The sequence below is a fragment of the Heterocephalus glaber genome, unplaced genomic scaffold (assembly GCF_053883595.1).
Source record: "Heterocephalus glaber isolate CG9 unplaced genomic scaffold, H.glaber_assembly_v1.0 deba00001689, whole genome shotgun sequence".
Lineage (NCBI taxonomy): Eukaryota > Metazoa > Chordata > Mammalia > Rodentia > Bathyergidae > Heterocephalus > Heterocephalus glaber.
In genome coordinates this window covers 1,638,339-1,659,599 of record NW_028258414.1, presented here as the reverse complement: position 1 = coordinate 1,659,599, position 21,261 = coordinate 1,638,339, and the positions used below count along the sequence as shown (strand labels likewise).

The 21,261-nt window shown below is 38.1% G+C and overlaps 1 protein-coding gene across 2 annotated transcripts in view; it reads left to right on the top strand.

Annotated features, from left to right (window-relative positions):
- Window positions 1–21,261, top strand: part of Aldh1a2 (aldehyde dehydrogenase 1 family member A2) — an 88,508-nt gene that overhangs the window by 24,163 nt on the left and 43,084 nt on the right. For both annotated transcript variants that reach the window (XM_004855737.3, XM_087199233.1), the window contains exons 2-4: window positions 16,686–16,790; window positions 17,715–17,855; window positions 20,421–20,550. In XM_004855737.3, the coding sequence (XP_004855794.1) occupies window positions 16,686–16,790; window positions 17,715–17,855; window positions 20,421–20,550 (376 nt within the window). The remainder of the gene's footprint in view (window positions 1–16,685; window positions 16,791–17,714; window positions 17,856–20,420; window positions 20,551–21,261) is intronic.

Here is a 21,261-nt window from a genome sequence, read left to right as displayed (position 1 = left end):
GAAGAATACCAGTAACATTGAAAGAAATAGAAAGAGCCCTATACTTAGCATTAGGAGTCCTAGGTTCATTTTTTTAACCCGTGAATTATTTGCAGTGTGAGCCTAGACTTGAAATGTAAACCTTAATTTATTCCTCTGGAAGGAAAAATGCCTACATCACCACAGACTTGTTATATAAATTAAAGGAAGTAGTGAAAATTCTCAGTACATGGTGGTGACTGAATAATGTTAACTGTATCTGTTCTGAATGTGCGGAATCCAGGTACCTATGTACTCAGTCCCTGAAGGTCCTCAGGCTGTTCCACTCTGCAGGGTCCAGCTGGACCTTTGCAAGGTGCTCTGTTGGCATTGCTCTGGAAGAAGAACGTCCTATCCACAGCTGGGGTGCAAGCGTGGTGCTGCCTTTGGGGGCACCCTCACCCTTTCTCCGCTGAAGAGAAGAATGTTCCACTGGCTTCTGTCAGGCAGGTGTGGTGGCTCGGGTTGGATTTTCTTAGGCACACACATTGCCTCTCTGGTATTATATAAAATGAGAAGGTAAAATATATTATTTTAGGAGCATATGCGTACATGCCTAGTAGATATCTAATACATACTTCTGAATGTTGTTACGCATCGTATTACTGGAACTGTTACTGTGTTGGGCACATATTTCAAGGGCAGGGGCTGATTCTTATTTCTTTTTTTATCTCCCAGCACCTAGCACAGTGCCTGACATAGTCAGGTCACAATAAGTGATTGTGAATAAAGGAAGAATTAATGACGTCGGGGGAGATAGGACAAAGATGGAAGTTGCCTCCCCTTTTATATGTAATTCTTCCCCTTTTGTCCTCTCCTTTTTCCTTTTTCTTTTTAGCTCCTTCCTTCCTCCTAATAAACAGCACTGAGTCATTTAACTAGCCTTTTAAAAAGATACTTCTTTCATTTCCTTTCTTCACAAAAATGAAAAGTGACACGTCTCCATTATAAAGAAATTGCCTCAGCAACTTCTGGAAGAACTCTAGTGGTTAATCAGTTACTTTTTATTTAAATACATATGCTTAATGCTGAATTACATTGTAAAACTCCTGGGCTGATTTATGGCCTCAGTCTGCCTTAATTAACATCGATTCCAGGGGAATAGTAAATGGGAATGGGCTTCACAGTTGAGGTTGGACAATGAACTCTCCGGGTGTTGTCCAATTTGTAACATGATTTACGTGGAAGCGAACCCTTCCTTTCCGGGTGACCCCTCTTTCATCTGGTTTCAGGGCGGGTTATACATAATCCATAGATAGGAGCATTTGCTGTCAAATACTTGTGCTGATTTAGAGCCAGGCCACAAACTGGTCACTATTAATAAAGAAGGAGGGGGGAAAAACCCTAATATGAGACTTTGCAGGGATTCCAGGTTCTTGTTATGTGTCATCGCTTGTCCAGCTGGTGGCGGTTTTACGAAGTGACCATAATGAAAGTCAGATTAAATGCACAGGACATATACATTTAATCAACAGCCGCTGGAGTCTGTGGTGCTGCAAGCGTTATAAGAGCCCCGTGAATGCAAATTTATTGCAAAAGAATCCAAGTGATGGGGAATGCCTGTCTGCTGCGTGGTACTACCTGACACGGGACACCAGGAACTTCCCGGAGTGAGTGATTTAAGTGTAAGGTTTGGCTTGTAAAGCTGCCAGCTGCTTGGTTTCAAAACTTGAAACGTTTCCAAAACATTGGACGAGGCACTTTATATGTGCACTAGAGTAAATACTCGAGTTTTACTGCCAATTTAAATGTGCTCAGTTTACAGTAATGAGCTTGTATAGGCATTACCTTGTTTATAGAAAGTGGAACAGGAAGAAATGAACATTAACCATTACCAGTAGCAATTCCCATTGCCTTTTACCGCAATGCTGATGGCAAGTTTAGTTTCTTCCCATTTGGGAAAATGTCACAACTGACATGGATGTGTGCTTCACCCTGAGGCCACATTGCTTCAACAGAGGGACAAGTCTGGGCTTCGCCGCCCAGTTGAGTGTTTTTACTATTTTTTCCTAAAACAGATGTCAGCAGCACAGATAGGAGAATTTCGGGGCAGTAGTGTAAGTAGGTACCCTCACTGTACATAGCTGGGTCAGTTTTAGCCAGCTCTGTTGTCTACCAGTCTTATTTTCTCTTTTAAAATGTTGAATCTGTTTTGATGCAGTGAGTAGAAGCAGCAGCTTTTGTCTCTGGGTGGTCAGCACCGGAACCTGCTTTACTGTGTGGATCATAGTCTGGAGATAGGCAGAAAGACCTAAGTTACTTGGTCTAGAGAAGGAAGAAAGTAGAGATATCTGAGGAGACCCTAGCAAGCATGATGTCTAAGAGAGAAGACACTCAGCAAATACTGTTGAAAGAGATAAGAAGAGAAGGAAGAGGGAGGAGAGAAAGGTGTTTCTAGGGAGTGGCCATAGAGGCCCGTGTCTTCAGAGACATATCTTCATGAACTCAGTTTGTTTAGATTTTGAGAGACATCAGCAGAGAGAGAGAGAGAGAGAGAGAGAGAGGGAGAGACAAACCCCATATAGGGGAAAACTGAAGATCCAGAGTCCTTTTGGAATACTGTCTGGATGGACCTGAAGGCTGCTGATGCTTGGGACTGACTCTTGATCTTTACTTCTGCTTTTCTTTGCATGGCTTCTAAGGACCTTTTGTACCTGGTGGACATGCTGAAGAATATCAGGATGATGCTCCCCAGGGAGCACCACACTCTCCCTCTAGGACAATTTCTTCTCTATTGTGTAGGATACTAGCAGACGTCAGAAATGGACCCAACCCTGGAGCATGATAAACACTGCACAAAAAGGACTCTGATGACATGGACGTGTGGCTGTCAAGTTTTTTTCATGCCCAGGCTGTGTTCTCTGGCTCATTTTGTTTTACGATTTTCTAAAGGTATTTTCACGGTGAAAGACGGAAGCTAGTTATTCAGCACTGAACGGTTCACAATGTTGAAACTCTATGCTTCGGACCTTTGTGGGTGATTGAGGTTGCTTTTTGCCCAGCCAGTCTGACTCTTTCTTCCCAGTGCCCTTGGTTCCCTTCTCAGTTTATTGTTTCTCAATATGAAATCTATCAGGTTTATTTTTCGTCGCTTCTATTTTAGCAAAACTATATATTCTTTTAAAAATTGTTTTCTAATACTTTTCAGAATTCATTTTCATTATCTTAAAAAAATTCGCTTCCTATTTCATCCACAGAATTTTTATTCCACTTTATACCCGTGCTTCCTTTTTTTGGTAATTAATTTATAACGTATTTAAAAAATTCTTCTTGTTTCTTTTGTAGTGTTTCCCACTTCCTGTATGAGTTTTCTCACGGACCCTGTGGTTTCCAGCTCTTACCTGCTGGAGTGCACCTTCCAGAGTCTGAGAACGGTGTGATAAAGGCTGGCATGGCGAAGCCTGGGGCAGCTCAGTTGCTTAAGCTTCTTGTGACATCGGGGACTCGCCGAGGGGAGGAGGGAAGCTGAGCATCCAGGCCTTTCTTCTCTGCCACACTTCCCAAGCCAGGGTATCAGATGACCTTTAGGAAGACGCTAAGTTGGTGGGAGCTGACCAGGCCAGCTGGACCATTTTATTAGGGGTAGGGTTTCTTTCTTCTCCTTTCCCTTTCCCTACCCCAGGTCATACTCCCTCATTATTTGTTTCCCTGAAGTGTTCTTCTACCATGTCAGCCACACCACACCATTCCCTCCCTTCTCTGAAGTGAACTCCAGCATTGCTTATCTCTGCCGTCCATCTTGGCACTAAATCACAGAGTGCCTAACATTATTTAACTTTCTTGAAAGTCCTCTTATCTTTGAAACCTTATTATAAGTTCCACAACAGCAGAGTACACATCTTTTGTATATTTTCAATACTTGCAAACAATTCCATGTTTAGAATAACCCTTTAATAAAGGGTTCCACAGTTTTTTCTATGAAATCAAATTTCTGTTCAGATGTTCTTCTCTTTTAGTTCCAATTCCTGCTGTTATTTTCTATCAATTTGCCTCACAGGGAAGAATGTAGGAGGGAGTTTTGCAGATCTCTTAATCTTATGAAGTAGCCCCATTGCAACCAAGAACCATAATTCTTCTTTAGACTTTTCCTTGGGCTATTGTTTCTAAATCTTTATATTTTAAAAGGTTGATAGCTGCTGCCAAAAGTTGCTGCACAGGATTCTCATTTTGGCAATAAAGTAAACTGTACACTAGAAAGCATCTTTCTGTCACAGTATGACTGGATCTTGGATGGATATGGATGTGAATGTGTGTGTGAGATAAATGTATATACTTAAATTTCATCTTTAAGTTGTTTCATTGTTTCAGTTATTTGTTGATGATAATGTGTTGATTGGATATTAATCTTGTAAACTTCAACTTTGCTAGATTTATACTTCTAATAATTTTTTATAGATTTCTAAGGAATTTCTACATTGACAGTCACCATCACCTAAAAATAAAGACAATATTCTTTCATTTCTAACTTCTTTACATTTTCTTTTTCTGGCTGTACTATATGTTATAATATCAAATACAGTAAGTCCCTGACTTATGAACATTTGAGCTGTGAACTTTCAAATTTACAAGCAGACCTTGCATTACAAACATTCGTAGGTGCAAACAAAGCACAGAAGTAGCTCATGTATCTGTGGGACATAGTCAGAGTTGTGCTGCTGTGTGCTTACTGTACACTGAGATAGTGTGCAGTAGTACAGTGCTCAATCAGAGCCCTGGATGTGTGGAATCAAGAGGAAAAGCAGTGGTGATGTGGAGGGGACTGATAGGAAGCACAAAGCAATATACATTATATATTTGTGTCAAAGGTGTGTAAGACCCACTTTGTCGGACTTATGAATGAATCTGATTTATGAATATTCTCCCTGAACATTACTCATTTGTAAGTTGGGGACTTACTGTATTACAAAAGTATTCAATAGACATAGTGAGAGCAGCTATTCTTGGCTACATTAATTTAATGGATTAATTAAAATGACAGCATTCTGAAAATGGGGAGGAAGCTGAAGGAAAATACAAGAACTGGTTTTTCCTTTAGAGGCAAATGCCAACAACAGTTCTAGAAATAGTCAATAAATCTTCACCAACATCCACAGAATACGCATGTTCCTCAAGCTCCCATATAATATTTACTAAGGTAGATCACATTCCACGTTACAGGACGCACTTTAACAAATTGGAAAACAGTAGAACTCATAAAACAGCATACTCTCAGACCACCATGGAATTGAACTAGAAGAGAAAGATAGCGGGAAAAACCCACAATACAAGGAGATTAAGCAAGACACTTCCAAACAACCAAAGAATAAATCTCAAAAGATATTAAAACTATTTTGAAAAAATGAAGAGAAAATGTATCAAAATTTGTAGAATATAACTATAATAGTATTTAAAGAGAAATTTGTAGCACCAAATGCTTACATTAGAAGGGAAGAAATAGTAAACCCAGTGGACACTTAAATGCATATGGCAAAGGGAAAGTCACCAGTCTAGAAGGCTGTCTACTGAATAATTACAGCCAAATGACAGAAAGTTGATCTTTTTTTGGCCAGGACTTTTAGGGGAGGGTGGAAGGATGAGTGGGTGCAGTGACAGAATTTTAGGGTAACAAAACCACTCTGTATTATATGAAGTGAAGGGGACAGGGCACTATGCATTTTTTAAAACCCAAACAACCATATAGCACAAAGAGGGAAGGCTAGTGTAAACTACAGGCTTCGGTTACTAAAGACATCTTAATAAATCTCTCTTGCTTGTGACAAACATGCCATAATAATGTAAGATATTAATAACTGAGGAAACTGATGGTGGGGTCTAAGGAGAGGTATGGGAGCTTGGCCACATCTCCTTGCTTTTCTATAATTCTAAAACTGTCCTGAAATGGTGTTAATTTTAATAGCCAAAACAAAACAAAATGACTGGGCAGATTTGAAAAGGAACAAAGATAATGTTTTAGAAATAAAAATATAAACATTGAAATTAGCAGATTAGATCCATGTGAAAGTAAGAATTGATGAAGCAGAAGAAATTACTTTCCTGCCTCACAGAGAGAAAAGGAGATAGAAAACAGTGGTAAAAGAAACTCTGAGGAAGGGCTAAAAGGGTGTAACAAACCGCTGGAGCTCTAGAACAGAATAGAATTATATTCAAAGAAATAAAGATAAAGATTAAGAATATTCCAGAACTCAGACAAAAAGTCATATACACAGTAAGCACAATGAGTAATTATCAAGATAAACAAAAAGAAATCCTTAGCCATATTGTGATGAAATTTATATACACCAAAGAAAACGAAAATCTGAAAAGCTATCATTAAGTCATCAACAAAGAAGTGATTAGAGAAAAACAGACTCTCATAAGCACCACTGTGAGAGAGAAAATATTGTAATAATACTGTAAAATGTGAGAAAATAACCTTCTGCCTAAAATTCTGGGTTCTCATTAGAGAATGAGAATGGAATTAAATATGTGTTCTGGAAAACAGAGCTTGAGGCTTTACCCCTGATATATCTTTACTTAGTGAAATTCCGAGGAATACTGAGAATAAAAATTTTAAAACCTTCTTAAAAATAATAACCTACTTAAAACTTTTCTTTAGAAAATAAGAATTTTGTGACAAACTTCAGAAGAACAGTGACTAATTTTAGTGTGGTAAGTCCACTGAATTGTTTGGCAGGAGGGTTAAGATACTGATTAACTATAAACTTCAAGTTGTTATGTATGCATGATAAAATATGGAAATCCAAATAAAGAATAGAAATATAGTGTACAACTTCCAAACCAATAGGAAGGAGTAATTGAATTATAAAATGAACAATAACAATATATTTTAGTTGACTTTTAAAAAAGGAGACATTAGAAAATAAAATATAGCAAGACAAACAGAAATATCAAGTTCAAAAATAACACAATGTATAACATGAAATACAATAACAATAAATACACGTATTACACTTGAGAGTTAAAAGAGACTTCTGTATCTAATGCGGTAGAACCTAGCCATGTGTCATTTACACAAACACATCAAAATAGTATACAAAGTTGAGAGTGGAAAGATGGAAAAAGATCTATGAAGCTCAGAAAAGCTTAGGGAGTTGTGCTACTGCAAATGAGCACACTGAAGGTCCCTTTTCTAAAATGTATGTGATTTGTTTCTTTTCTCTAACTGCTTGTAGAACTTTGTTCTTCTGTTGGATTTCTGGAATCCTAACAATTATATGCCTATGTGTAGATTTTTTTTGATCAAGGCTATTTGGAGTCCTATATGCCTCACTTATCTGTATGTCAAGCTCTTTTCCCCTGCTTGGGAAGTTTTCTGCCATTATTTCTGTGAAGAGATTTTTTATGTCATCTGCATTCTCTCCTGTTTCTTCATTGACTCCAATCAGTCTTATGTTATTCTTCTTTGTATCATCTAGCAGCTGCTGGATTGACTTCTCATGTTCCCTTATAATTTTGAAGCAATTTTTCTTTTCCTGGTCATTAATTCTAATCTTATCTTCTATATCTGAAATTCTGTCCTCACACTGGCTCATTCTGCTGTGTAGACTTTCAATGGAGTTTTTCATCTCCTGGAAATCTATTTGCATCTGTTTTATGGATTCCATTTGTTTCCTATGTTGGGATTCCATCATGTTCCTCAGCTCCTCTCTAGATTTATTAATTATGTCTTGCACTAGGGGCACAATTTCTCCTGTTATCTGAGAAATTGTTTCTGATTTCATTTTTTCCAGATCCCCTTTTGTTGCCAGTTCAGTGGGTCCAGGTGGTTGAATATCAGAGTGTTCCATCTCATTTCCCTTTGGGGTTGCTGTAGGTGATCTGGAAGTCTGGTTTTGAGACTTGTTTATGTGTTTTCTCATTTCGACTGGGGCGGGGGGCTGTTGGCACCTGCACGGATTACCTCCTCTGAGCTGGGAGAGGTGGGACTTTACAAGTTGAACATTCCTAAACCCACAATCCAACAGCCAAAGTGCTCCAGATCTGAAACTTTTTGACCATCAAAGTTTTGGATCTCAGATTTTGGATTTTCAGATTAAGGATGCTCAATCTATATGGAGCAAAATAGGCTTTAAGATATAAAACTTTACTATTAATAAAAAAGATCACTTCATATTGATAAAGGGTTTACCAGAGAGATCTCATAGTTACAAACATATATGCACAAATCGCTTCACATTTGTAATCATAAAAATGGTAGCACTAAGGGGCACATTGCCTCTTACACCAACAAGATAGGAAATTTCCACACAGCCATCTCAATTATAGGACAAACAGATAAGATGGTAAAGATCAAGAAGACTGGACAGTGTATTTGACAATATTCATACATTAGACACACTTAGAAACCTCCACCCAACAATAGTACACTCAGGCAGGAAAAACAAGGAAAAGATCTAAGAATAAAGAAGGGAAAAATCCAGGCTAGTGGTTACTTCCAGTGGTAGGTAGGCCCAGGTGGCGTGTAGGGTCAGGGCAGAGCACACACACAACCTTAGTGATACTCTGACATTCTAGTGCTTGGATGGAGTGCTCATCATGTGTGAGTTGTGGCAGACTCTGACTTACATCTGCACATACATTACACATACCTTTTTGTGCATATTAAATGTAGTGTAATGTGAAAAATGTGCTGCCCAACTACAGTCTTTATTCTTCAGTGTGTTTTAGACCTTATCTTGATGTGGGAGGTATTATATTTCTAATCTTATCAGAAAAGACGTTAGACAGTGATTCATGTCCTCCTCTAGCAGGCATTCCATTCCAGTTAACCCTAAGTGCCGACTTTTAATACCAGCAACAGCCCATAAAATGTCAGTGGACAGTTGTTCACAACCACAGAAGAAAGCTAGGTTTATGGCTAATTTGTCCTGTCCTCTTAGAAGCTTAGAGCAGACGAGGATCATCTTTCATCTGTTTCTTTTCCTTTATTACAGCACCACTGAATTATATACAATGTTATACGTGAATGCTTGTAGTATATTTTTCAAATGAAGAAACACAGTAAAAGTCTGACATAAGGTCAGATGTATTTTCTACTTCCAAAGAGCTCTAGAATAGAAAAGTTCCTGTTTTTCCTTATATTGATTCTGAAATTTAACACACTGAAAAGCAGAATTTTATAGTTTTTGTACTGACATTAATAACCCTTTGAGTTGAAATAGTATCGGAATTTTAAATTGAATAGCTTTTATGGCCTTGGACCTTATTTTAAGATAAACCTTGAATTCTTTATTTTATATTTAACAGTCTCACATTTAAAAGAACTTTTTTGAAAAGGAAGGTGTTGAATTCTCATCTCTTCATTTAATAAATTCATTTTGGGGACTCATAATATGAAAGATAGGCACTGAAAGAGGATACTTTACATTTTTATTTGCTTTTCATTTCAAAATAACTTCAGATTTGCAAAAATAGTACAAAGAATTCTCATACCTTTCACCTAGATTCCTTAAATGTTCTTTCATAACTAGAGTAGAACAGTAAAAATCTGAATGTTAACTTTGATATTACATTACTATCTAACCTACAGGCTTTAAAGCAAATTTCATTAATTATTCCAATAATAGCTTTTTTTCTGGTCTAGGAACAATTTCATGGTTGCAAGATATATTTACTTTCTATGTCTCATCAGTATCCTTTAGTTTGGAATTACTTTCTTAGTTTGTCTTTCATGGTGGCACTTTTAAAAAGTATGGGCCAGTTATTTTGTAAGAGATGCTTTAATTTGGATTTGTGTGATGTTTCCTCATGTTTAAGCTCAGGTTATGCCTCTCAGGTAAGAATACCACACAAGTGTTTTTCTGTCTTTCTCAGAACATCATTTCCTAAGCATATGATGTCAGTTTGGCCCATTGCTGATGACATCAGCTTTAATCATTTGATTAGTGTCGTGTCTGCCAAGATTTCCCAATGTAAAGTTATTGTTTTTCCCTTTGCAATTAGCAAGTGTCTTGAGAGGAGATACTTTGAAACTACATGAACATCCAATTCTTTTGTTACACTTTTGCCCTCTAATTTACTATCCACTGATGGTTTTTGCCTGCAGCAGTTATTATTGTGGTGTTTAAGAAATGGTGAGTATCTAATTCCATCACTCTTTCACATCTTTTATTTGGAATCTTATAGTGAAGAGCATTTCCTTATCCTCTATTTATTAATTTAGAAAATTCTATCATTACAGACTCTCAGATGTCTTTGTAATTCTATGGGTAATACTACATTACTATCATTATTTATTCTGTTGTTTAAATTATTTGAGTAGTGGCCATTGGTAACCCCTTCATATTGGCTCCTATGACAGTTAATCTGGATGGTCAACTTGATTAGCTTGAGAGTTGCATCAAGGATTAGTAAAGCAGACTCCTGGGTGCGTCTGAGTAGATCATGGAGGTGTGATCTTGGGTACTGTATCTGGTTCCTGGCCCTTCTTTTCTGGGACTGTTCTCCTGTTCTGCTTCCTGGCCATCATACACTAAGAAATTTTTTTCTACTATGCCCCTCTGCCATGATTTTTCTGCTGTGGAGGTAGCAAACCATGTATTGAACCCTCTGCAACATGAGCCCAAATAAAATTTTTCCTCCTTTTAAGTAATGGTTGTCATATATTTTGTACTAGCAATGTGAAAGCTGACCAATACAGAAAATTGGTTCCAGAGAAATAGAGTCATTGCTGTTACTATACCTGATCTTTTGGTTCAGAAGCTTTTGGAGCTGGTGGGAGGAGCTTGGAAAGGTTTGAAGATGTGGGCTAGTGAAACCCTAGAGTGCTATAAGCTGAGCCTGATGGACAATTCTAGTTGGAACTAAAAAAAATCAAAATGCTGATAGAAATGTGAATAAGTAAAGGCCAAACTTATGAGATTTCAGTTGGGAATATGGATTGTATTGGGAATTGGACTGGAGTCCATGAATATTACACTCTAGTGAAAAATTTCAACATTTTACCCATGTCTTGAGACTTTATGGGGGGCTGAGTTTAGGGATAGAGGGCTAATTGATGTGGAAGGGGAAATTTCAAGGCAGCCCAACATTCAGGCTGTGACATGGGTACTGCTGGCTACTTTTAGCCAGATGTATAATGAGAATTGGGAGCAAAAGGCAGAGCAGAAGTATCTGAAAAACTTAGAATTTGTCTTGAAAAGAATTGCTTGTAAAGTTGGAGCCAAAGGAGGTGGCAAAAGATATAAGTGCCATTAAATAGAAACTAAATCCTTTGAATTGGGATAAGAAGAGAGATTCCTTAAGAATATCTCAAGAATCAGCAGGGCCAGGGATTTAGCTCAGTGGTTCTGGCGCCTGCCTCTCAAGTGCAAGGTCCCGAGTTCGATCTCCGGTACAAAAAAAAAAAAAAAAAGAATCAGCAAGCTGCCACCCTTTTTAGACTCAAGAATGAAAAAGTATAAAACTTTCATTTGAGAAGAAAGCCCCTGAGACACCTACTTGGGAAGAAACTCCTAGGGAATTGGTTCCCCATGGGTTCATTTCACCATGCTCAGCCATCCAGGCACTCAGAGGCTGCTGTTCTCCTCCTAAAGGGGATCCAGCTACTGATTGTGTTGGCAACAGACCTTTGTACCTCCATGTGATGCTGGTTTTCAGGCATGAAGAGTATAAGAGTTGTGAGATCAGCGAGGCTTCCATCCAGATTTCAAAGGAAGGCCTGGAAGGCCAGCTAAGGAGCCTCTGAGAGAGGACTATGCAAAGCTGTGGGAAAGAAGCCAAAGATGCAGTGAAGACCCCAGAAAGGTGGAGATGCCAGGAACATAGACCATCTGCTGAGAAAAGCCACAGGCAGTGAGTTTTGCCTGCCCAAGACAGAGGCTGTGTAGGCTGCAACTGGCAAGGCCATGGTGGTGGGGCCACCCAACCCTCTGGATGCACATCTCACCACTGTGTGCCTTGGCATCTCTGGCATGGAGCTACAGGGACTAATATTTGTCCTGCTGCATTTTGACCTTTTTCTGGTTCTGTTCTTTTTTATCCCTCTGTTCTTTCCTGTTAGAATGGGAATGTCTACCCTGTGCAGTGTCATTTTGGCAATGGTATTTAAGAATTAAATTAACTTACTTTTTTTAAATTTTCAGGTGTTCATTGATAAGCATTTTCCTTGAGTCTCAGAAGAGACTTTGACTTGGACTTTTAGAAATGATGGAACTGTTAAGACTTTAGGGAAGGAATGAATACATTTTTAGTTGTATACAGGATAGTTATATCATGTTAGGCAGAATTATGACCTTGTGTTTACTTGGAGATTAAGTGCGGTTTAAGGGGATATGTTTGGGTGTCAGGTTGGCATGGTGTAGAATGTGATAGTTAAACTAGTGGATCAATTAGATTAGCTTGTGAACATCTTAAGGGATTCATAAAGCATCATGTGGGTTTGTCTGAATGGGACATAGAGGCCTGACCTTGAGCACTATATCTGACCCCCTTCCTTTTTGGTGCTGTTTCCTTGCTCTCTGGTCATCATGAAATAAGCAATTTTGCTCCACCACACCCTTTCTGCCATGTTCCCGCCTTGGAGCCAGCTTACTATGGACTGAATCCTCTAAAAGCATGAGTCTAAATAAACTTCTCTCCTTTAAATTGTGGGTCTCACATATTTTATGTTAACAATGGGAAAGCTCACCAACACAGATTCTGTGTCTTCTTATTACATCCCCATCAATTTTTGACCATTTACTTGATTTCTGGTGCTATAATGTTCCAGATCTAATATTGTACTTTCTCTGCTACAACCATGAAATAAACCATTTCTCCTAGGAGACTGGGTCAGAGAAAAAGTGATGTAGACAGAATTGAAAACTTTGAAAATTGCCCCGAGAAGCCAAAAATGTTTAAGTGTTGTAGATGTATGTGCTATCCTATGTACCAGCAATACAATTGGTATAGTTTTTTAAAATGTCATATAGCCAGGGGTGGTGGTGTACACCTGTAATCCCAGCATTTGAGAGGTTGAGGCAGGAGGATTGCTGTGAGTTCAAGGCTAGCCTGTGCAATGTAGCAAGACTCATTCTCAATGCCCCCCAATATCATTATAAAGCTGAATCTGATAACAGGAGAAAAAAATCTTATCATTTTGCATACCAGGAAAAATAACCATTATGTAACTGGTAACATCCAGTTACAATGGGCCCTTTTAAAATTTCTTCAAAAATTTAATTTATGATAATTTTACTAACAATTTACAGAAGAATAAGCAGATGATGAAAACAACAAAATAATCATTTAAACATTAGCAAACCAATTTTTTTCCATATTTTCCTGGTTTTGGGGTTTGGGTAAACTGAAGTGACCAGTGCCTTTGAGTGCAGTTGACTGTGTTCAGCTGTCATGTAAGAGCCTAGAACATTTCCTTGGTCATAAATGCTGATTCCAGGTTAAAACACATCTCCAGTAGGTTACACCTCAACAGGACTTTCGGTTTTTCTTGCATGTGCATTACCACAATGCAATCTTATTGAAAGCTTGAAGGCTCATAACTTTGTAGAAGATGGCAACTGTTTGTTTCATAAGTACAAAAATATTTTCATTTTCGTTTAATTTCATTTTAATTTTACAAATGTTAGATTGATCAGCCTCGTGAACGTTCTTTTATTTTTGGACCTCTGTCCCTCAAATCACAAATATATGTATATCTCTAGAATTTGTTAATATATGAGTCATATTAAGTAAATTTTTACTCACAAGTAGCAAAGGTAAAAGAAATGTCACATGTCCCACTAAAACAGAGTGGGCCAGGTCCTTGTTGCAAGGTATTAAATGATGAAATCCTTCCTGCTGAATGACTAATGGGCTAGATGATCCTATATCCTTTGGTCTTTATAAACACACTGTTGATTCTTTGGTTAGAATTTGAGCGAATGGATTTCTCCTGAAGACTGACAGCCCAATATTTTGCTTATGTAGTCAGTTTGACCCCCCAGTAGTGTCTTAAGTGCTTCCGTCTGTCTTCTCACTGATCTACTAACTGTGCAATGTCTGTGTTCATTTTCCTCTCTATTGCATTATAGGCAGAAAATTAAACATTCTGTATTCTTATCTGTGTTCAATGAAAGCTAAAAATAAGGTGACAAGGATGATGTCTCTGAACTCATTTTATACCTTCTTGAAAGATGATGCACTTAAGACACACCATAAAGAAAGGTATAATAGCAGTGACTTATGTATTTATTCAATTCTATAGTTTTTTGTTATTACTTTATTTTTGAGTACCAGGGATTGAACCCAGGCCATTTGCACTGAGCAACACCTTCAGTACCTTTTTATTTTTTAGTTTGAGACAGTATCTCTCTAAGTCACTAATTTTCTTGGCCTGGGCTTGAAATTGGAATCCTCCTGCCTCAGCTTCCCAGAGTGCTGGGACAACAGTTGTATGCCACCACACCCAGCTTAATTATTTTAATTTTTAAAAACATAGTTGGAAATAATTCATGAGTGATAATTAAATAATTCCTAGGTTGGGGCTGGGGATTTAGCTCAGTGGTGGCATTGCACCTGCCTCGCAAGCACAGAGTCCTAAGTTTGATCCCCAGTACCAAAAAAAAAAAAAAAATTCTAGGTTGAACTAGGAAAATGTTTCAAGATACAAGAAATACAAGATCATGTAATTCCATAATGCATCCTAGATTTAAAAAAATAATCAATGGACTTAAATATTAATAATAGGAAAATGGGTTTTGTCCAATTACAAATAAATAATTTTTCTCTTCCACCTTTGGAAGACTTCTAAGAAATAATAAAAGTCATAAATCTTTATAAATAGAACTGCTCTACAAAGAAACTTAAAAACTAAAATTGGATTCAGTGGACCTTTATATTATTACAAAAGTTAAGAAGTCTGATTCAGTCATTCAGTAAATAAAAGGAGTAAGGAACACTGGAAAGACCTCTTCTTCCTTACACTTAATAATACCCCAGAACTAAATCCCTAATGAAAATCAACTCTTAATTTTTTTCTTTTGTTATTGAGAGATCATATTTTGTTTCTGGGGAGTGGGCAGACATGTTGCCTCTTCTCTATCTAGAAATATCTAGGTATTTATTGGATAAAATAGTATATTATGCTTATTGTATTATAAACTGTAAAGTGTTATGCAATTACAAGGCCCTAGTGTTTGTGATTGGTACATTTGTATTATGCACTGTGCAGATTTAAGGTCTTTTCTCTCCCTTTGTCTCAAAAAGCCTTTGGGAAGAGAAGATTCTGGTTTAATTAGTGCCTCTTTCCACACAGGCTCATTCCTTTAACAAAACAAAGGGGGAAATGTGAACAGAAAGTTTTGGGACACTTTCTAGAATTTAATATTAGGGTTAGAGTTATTTAGCTTCATTTATGATTATTAAACAGTAGCAAGTAGTAACAAATAAATTTATCATTGTGTTTGTCCTAAATTGTCTGGATAACTGGTTCATAAGTTCAGAAACTCATTGTGACGCCGCAGATTTACAGAATAAAACATCATCATGTTTTTTTTTTTTTTTGAGTTTCATAGTCCAAAAATTGTTACTGAGGTTTGATTTTCTCTTTCAATGTCAGCAAAAATTATAAAATCTCATTACTTAACTTCCCTCTTTAACTTGTTAAAATTTTATGACAATTGACTTGAATAATCTTGAATTATTAATCTCTTCACCATTTTAATACAATCTCCACTTCATGTGTAAGAAAATTGTTCTTCTTAAGGAATTTGAGAGAGACTAATTTGCTAACCTGTGTAGCCCACTCAGCAAAGCCAAAGAAATCTTAGATTTATGCCTGAAGCTTAGTGCACTGGTTTGGTCAGAGTCACTGCTTGACTTGGGATCTTAAATGCATTGAGCAGCAAATGCTTCTTCCAGCCCCAGTCAATCCAATGGAGGACTGCAGTGTGAGCCACCATTTAACCCCTGTAGATACTGGCAGAGATTGGACTGTCAACAGCTATTTTCCTAACCGCACTGTGTGGTTGTATGTACATGAGATTCTGACCTTGCAGGCTCACTTTCTCTCTCATTGCTTGATATCTTCACTGTATTTATAGTAAGAACTAGAGTCAGTCTTTGGATGACTTTGAAGCAAATGTTATCATAGAGGAAATTCCTGAATTGGGAGTGAACTGAAGTCCAATTCCTGAATTGGACTTCTCTCTGTTTAGAGTACCTTTCAACACTTCCAATTCTACACTTCATTATAAGACCTTCCTCGATAATGACCTGCCTGGTTAATGACTGTTCAGACTTATGACTGAGGTACACTGCTCCAACTTATAACCCACATTCCAACTTTGTACACATGAGTGTGAGCGACGGGATAGCTTTCTGGTGGCTCCTTTATAGCACAGTACTGTAATTTTTGTGGATTGTACTGTGCAATACAGTACTGTAGTTTTACGTTCTATTATATGCTACAGTACTGCATGGAAGAGTTATTCAAATAAAAGCAAAATCATCACATTATTTCTTTGTTCTGAATATTGTAATGTACATACTATACAGGATTCCTCATTTAGCAACTAATTCAATTAACGACTTAGTCTCAGGAAAGTAACTTGGTTGTTAAATAAAGAATGTTTAAAAGACACATGCACAGGGCTAGTGTCATTACTGTGGCACTTCATGCTGCTTGGTCATTGACTGGCTTTGGATCACCCAAGTCACAGACTGCATTCTGCTGTCTTCTCTCTTAGATCTTCATTAACAATGAGTGGCAGAACTCAGAGAGTGGGCGAGTGTTCCCAGTCTATAACCCAGCCACGGGAGAACAAGTGTGTGAAGTTGAAGAAGCAGACAAGGTACGGATTTCTCAGAAAGACTCTGCAGTAGGGACAGTGGAGCAGCACGTGAGCTCCCAAGACACCATTGCTTAGTTTAAGCGTCACTTATTTTGTTAAAGTTTTATATTCATTGGTGCATGTCTGCAGTGCATGATTACAATCCTCGTGGTTAGTTGGTACATGTACGTAACACATCTTCATTCTTTTCTCCTCTATTTTTCCCTTCTTTTCTTTTTCCTCCACCTTCCAGCTCTTGATTCACTTCTCTTTTGGAAAAGATCGATCTCCCTGCTTCCTATTCTCCATATTTTATTTTGGTCTTTATTCGTATTTTAGATTTCTCATATAAGAGAAACCATGTGATATTTAAGCTTGTGCTTCTTTTATTTCACTTAATATTTTGGTCTCAAGATGCATCCATTTTCCTACATATGACTCAAGTTTATCCTTCTGTATGCAGAGTAGTAGTCCATTGTGTGTATGTGTCTCTGGCCATTTGAGAAATGCAAATTGAAACAACACTGAGATTCCACCTTACTCCAAAAAGAATGGGTATCATCAAGAAGTCAAATAATAACAAATGCTGGTGAGGCTGCAGGGGAAAAAGAAACCCTTCTAAATTATTGGTGAGACTGTAAACTAGTACAACCACTATGGAAATCAGAGACTTTCAAAAAACTAAAATTAAAAACTCCATTCAGCTCAGCTCTTCTCCTAGGTATCTTCTTAAAAGAATTAAAGACATCGTATTACAGTGATACATGCATAAGTGCTGCACAGTTCATAATAGCTGAATCTTTAAAGCAGCCTGTATGTCCATCAAGAGACGAATGTATAAAGAAAATGTGGTATTTGCACATAGGCATCGCATTTTTGCTAGAGCCTGTGTCCTTCCTGTATGTAGTGTTCCTCTCCTCAGTCGTGCCCCTTCCTCTCTCACAGGCAGACATAGACAAAGCCGTGCAGGCAGCCCGCTTGGCCTTCTCTCTTGGTTCAGTGTGGAGAAGGATGGATGCATCGGAGAGAGGACGTCTTCTGGACAAGCTGGCAGACTTGGTGGAGCGAGACCGAGCAATTCTTGCAGTAAGTAGCCTAAGAAAACAGTACACCTTTATCCCAAGTCCACCTTTCTGCTGGAATTTGGATTCCTTGTCTTTCTGAAAGTATGCTGTCAAGCGGAACTGGGGGGAGAGCTAGTGCATGCATAATTTTCATGAGGAGTGAAAGATGTTAAGGTTTTGGAATCAGGTCAGGTAGGGAAGTTAGGCACCAGCGGAGCATCTTTTCTCATGGCATTGTAAAGGAAAAACGGTAACATCCCCTAATTGGTAAGGATTGTCCTTCCTCAAGCAACAGAAGAGTCTCCAAATTGATTAGAGAAGACCAGTGACAAGTGGTCCTCCTGGGATCAAGTAGGACAAGCTTTGACTTGCCCATGGATCAAATCCTTCTGATGCCCACAGCAGGATGTGGACCTCTCACACATCCTGCTCTAGTTATCATCTTTTTCTAGAATCTAGAGAAAGGAGAGACAACATTTTTTTTTTACTAGAACGTTTTTCCGACATAAGGAGCTTCTCCTATCTAGTGGTTTTTGTTGTTATTGTTTCTGTTGCTGTTTTTAATATACAAACCCCATTTTTTTGAGAATACAAATACCCCCGCCGCCCATGGCCACATTGATCAGGTAATGTTTAGATTCCTCATTCTGGGCATTCAAGCCACTCCTGTTAACTTGCTTTGGGGGAGGGGAGCATTTGTGCCTTCCCCACTGTCTCTCCAGTCACCCCCTCGATCTGCCCAGAGTATGGAAACAAAGATGATTCCTTTATGGAGATGGATTGGAACTGAAGGGTATGTAACATGTTATTGGCTGTAAGAAACCCAGCAGTGTTCACACATGTTATGAGGAAGGTGCTTCGTGGTGAAGTAGCTCCTTCTTGGAGCGTCCCAGACTACAGGCCCTGGAAAGGTTCGACAATGCCCCTCAAACTTATATTACCTCAACGTTATTTTTTCTGGCAAACCCTCTAATATATAAAACTGAGTTCCTCCAAATACCTTGGGGAATCCTAGTGTATACGTTTGTCTCTTCACTGGAATTATACTTGCCTTAAGAATCAGATTTAGGGTTTACTCTGTTTTTTGGTCATCCTAGCCCAGTCCCTGGCACATAAATGGCCAATGAATGTCTGAGTTATATACATGCATATGATGTGTCAGACTAACAATATGTACCAGAAGATGATGTGGTTTACTTCTGCAGTTATATTTTCATGCAGTAAAACTCAAATGCCCCCCTTTCCTACCATGTGTCTTACTGAGACCAAGTCTCTTTTCCCACCACATGCAAATTCGATTCTGCCTTTGAAACCCTTCTGAAGTACAGGAGAAGTAATTTCCATAAGAAGCAGCCTCTGGAATAAAAGAGAGCTCAAGATGGAGAAAATGGAAGTTACCACTGAGTCCAAAGTTAGCACACACGAGAATAGACACAGGGCTGGTAGTTCTCAGGAGGATTCCCTACTGTCAGCCTCTCATGGGGACCACTTGTGTGGCCCAGTTCCAGGTATTGACTCCTTCATTCTGTGATTTGTAGACTTAGGCTCTATGGCAGCTTCCTGGAGAACGTAGTGCCATCTTATGAGGATACAAATGTTCTGAGAAGTCCCAGGAAATAATGTAAAACCCTTTAATAAAGTTCAGCCAGAATACAATGATACAGGTAGTAAGTAGATAAACAGAATTATCTTATTGAGTGAAGAATATTTCAATTTTAGCTTTGTTAGCCATCAAATAATTTTTACACTAGTATGTGATGTACAATTTCCTTATAAAGACACGAAATGGCAAATATATGCTCTCATTTATTAAAATTATAATACCTTTAGTATGTCTCAAATGAAAATACTCTTATTTATTGTACTCCTTTATCATGGTTTTGGTTATAGATTTAATCAATTTAGGAGCATGCCATTAAAATAATGTTTATAATGTAAAGCTGTTTAATGTTTTTATTAAATGGGCCAGATACTTTATTCTTAATAGATAATGGTTGTTAACATAAATATTTACAAAAGACAGCCTTTGACTTGTTAAAGTTGAGGCTTCCCTAGAGGAGATTTTGTTTATTTGGTGGTAATAAATAAACTCAGTGTGCACTGTGAGTGTTCCATTTCTCAGCAGGGGTCTTGGGGACTGTGGAGATGTTATATATTCTCATCAATTGCATAAAGAGCCCATGTCTCCTTTTCTCTTTATGGATTTAAATGACTAGTGAAGACTCAAAAAATAATCTCCATTCAGCTATGACCATTAATATAACAGAAGCCAGTTTGACAAGCAGAACATTTCTTTATCATCTGTTGAATTTCTGTATTTGGATGGTGGTTCCTGGAAACACACAGGCACAAGAGCATGCACACACACGCACACACACAGAGTCACACTCATTGTTTACTAGAAAGTAAGCCAAACTTGCACTCCTAGAGAACCAATCCTTTATTTGGAAGTCAGAATGGAACAGGTATACATCACCAATCATACTCAGTTACATTCTCTCTCTTCCTTTTTTTTTTTTGCTCCAGAAAATAGTGTATAGGTGGAAAGTTCTCGGTACTTAGTTCCTCTCCATATCTTTCCCTACAGACCATGGAGTCCCTAAATGGTGGCAAACCATTCCTCCAAGCTTTTTATGTGGATTTGCAAGGCGTCATCAAAACACTTCGGTATTACGCTGGCTGGGCTGATAAAATTCATGGAATGACCATTCCTGTAGGTATGTGAAATTTGAGGATTTTGAAAAGGGAAATGTGAGATTCCAAATAGAAACACACTTTTACCACTATACATAAGCAATAGCTACAAATGATAGAGACCCAAGACACTTCTAGCAGCTTAAACCCTGCAAAGAGCCAAATTACGTCACTCTAACAGTGTCGAGATTTCTGTAGCTACATGGTATACATATAAGTGTATAGAGGAGCCACTTAAATCAGTGTGTCAGTCAGCTAAGGGACAGGTGTACATGTTTGTTAGCTACCAATGCTGGATTAGGTGCTGGTGGTACCGAGGAGTAGTGAGCAGGGACGAGTCTGGGAAAATTCCAAGATTAAGACTTAGCTCTTGTCCTTTGGAACATAAGACCTTCTCTTTAAAAGGAAATACTCTAAAATGTTAAAAGTCGTGTCTCCAAGTCGTGGGATTATGGATAATTTTTCATTTCTTTTTTGTATTTTCTCCTATTTTCTGTATTTCCCATAATGACCACAGATTTGTTTCATGATCTATAAAAACAATAATCCTGACTTTTTTTTTTGTATTATTATGATCCAGATCAAAATCAACAACACAAAACATGGCTAAGTCTTTGCAGGGGAGTCAGACATGGGTTCTGTTAGGTCAGTGCTGATCCCTTTGAGGTAGCTGAAAGTATCCAGGACTAGGGTGGTGGGTGGAGAGGTCTTGGGCTGAGCTTGAATCCTAATGA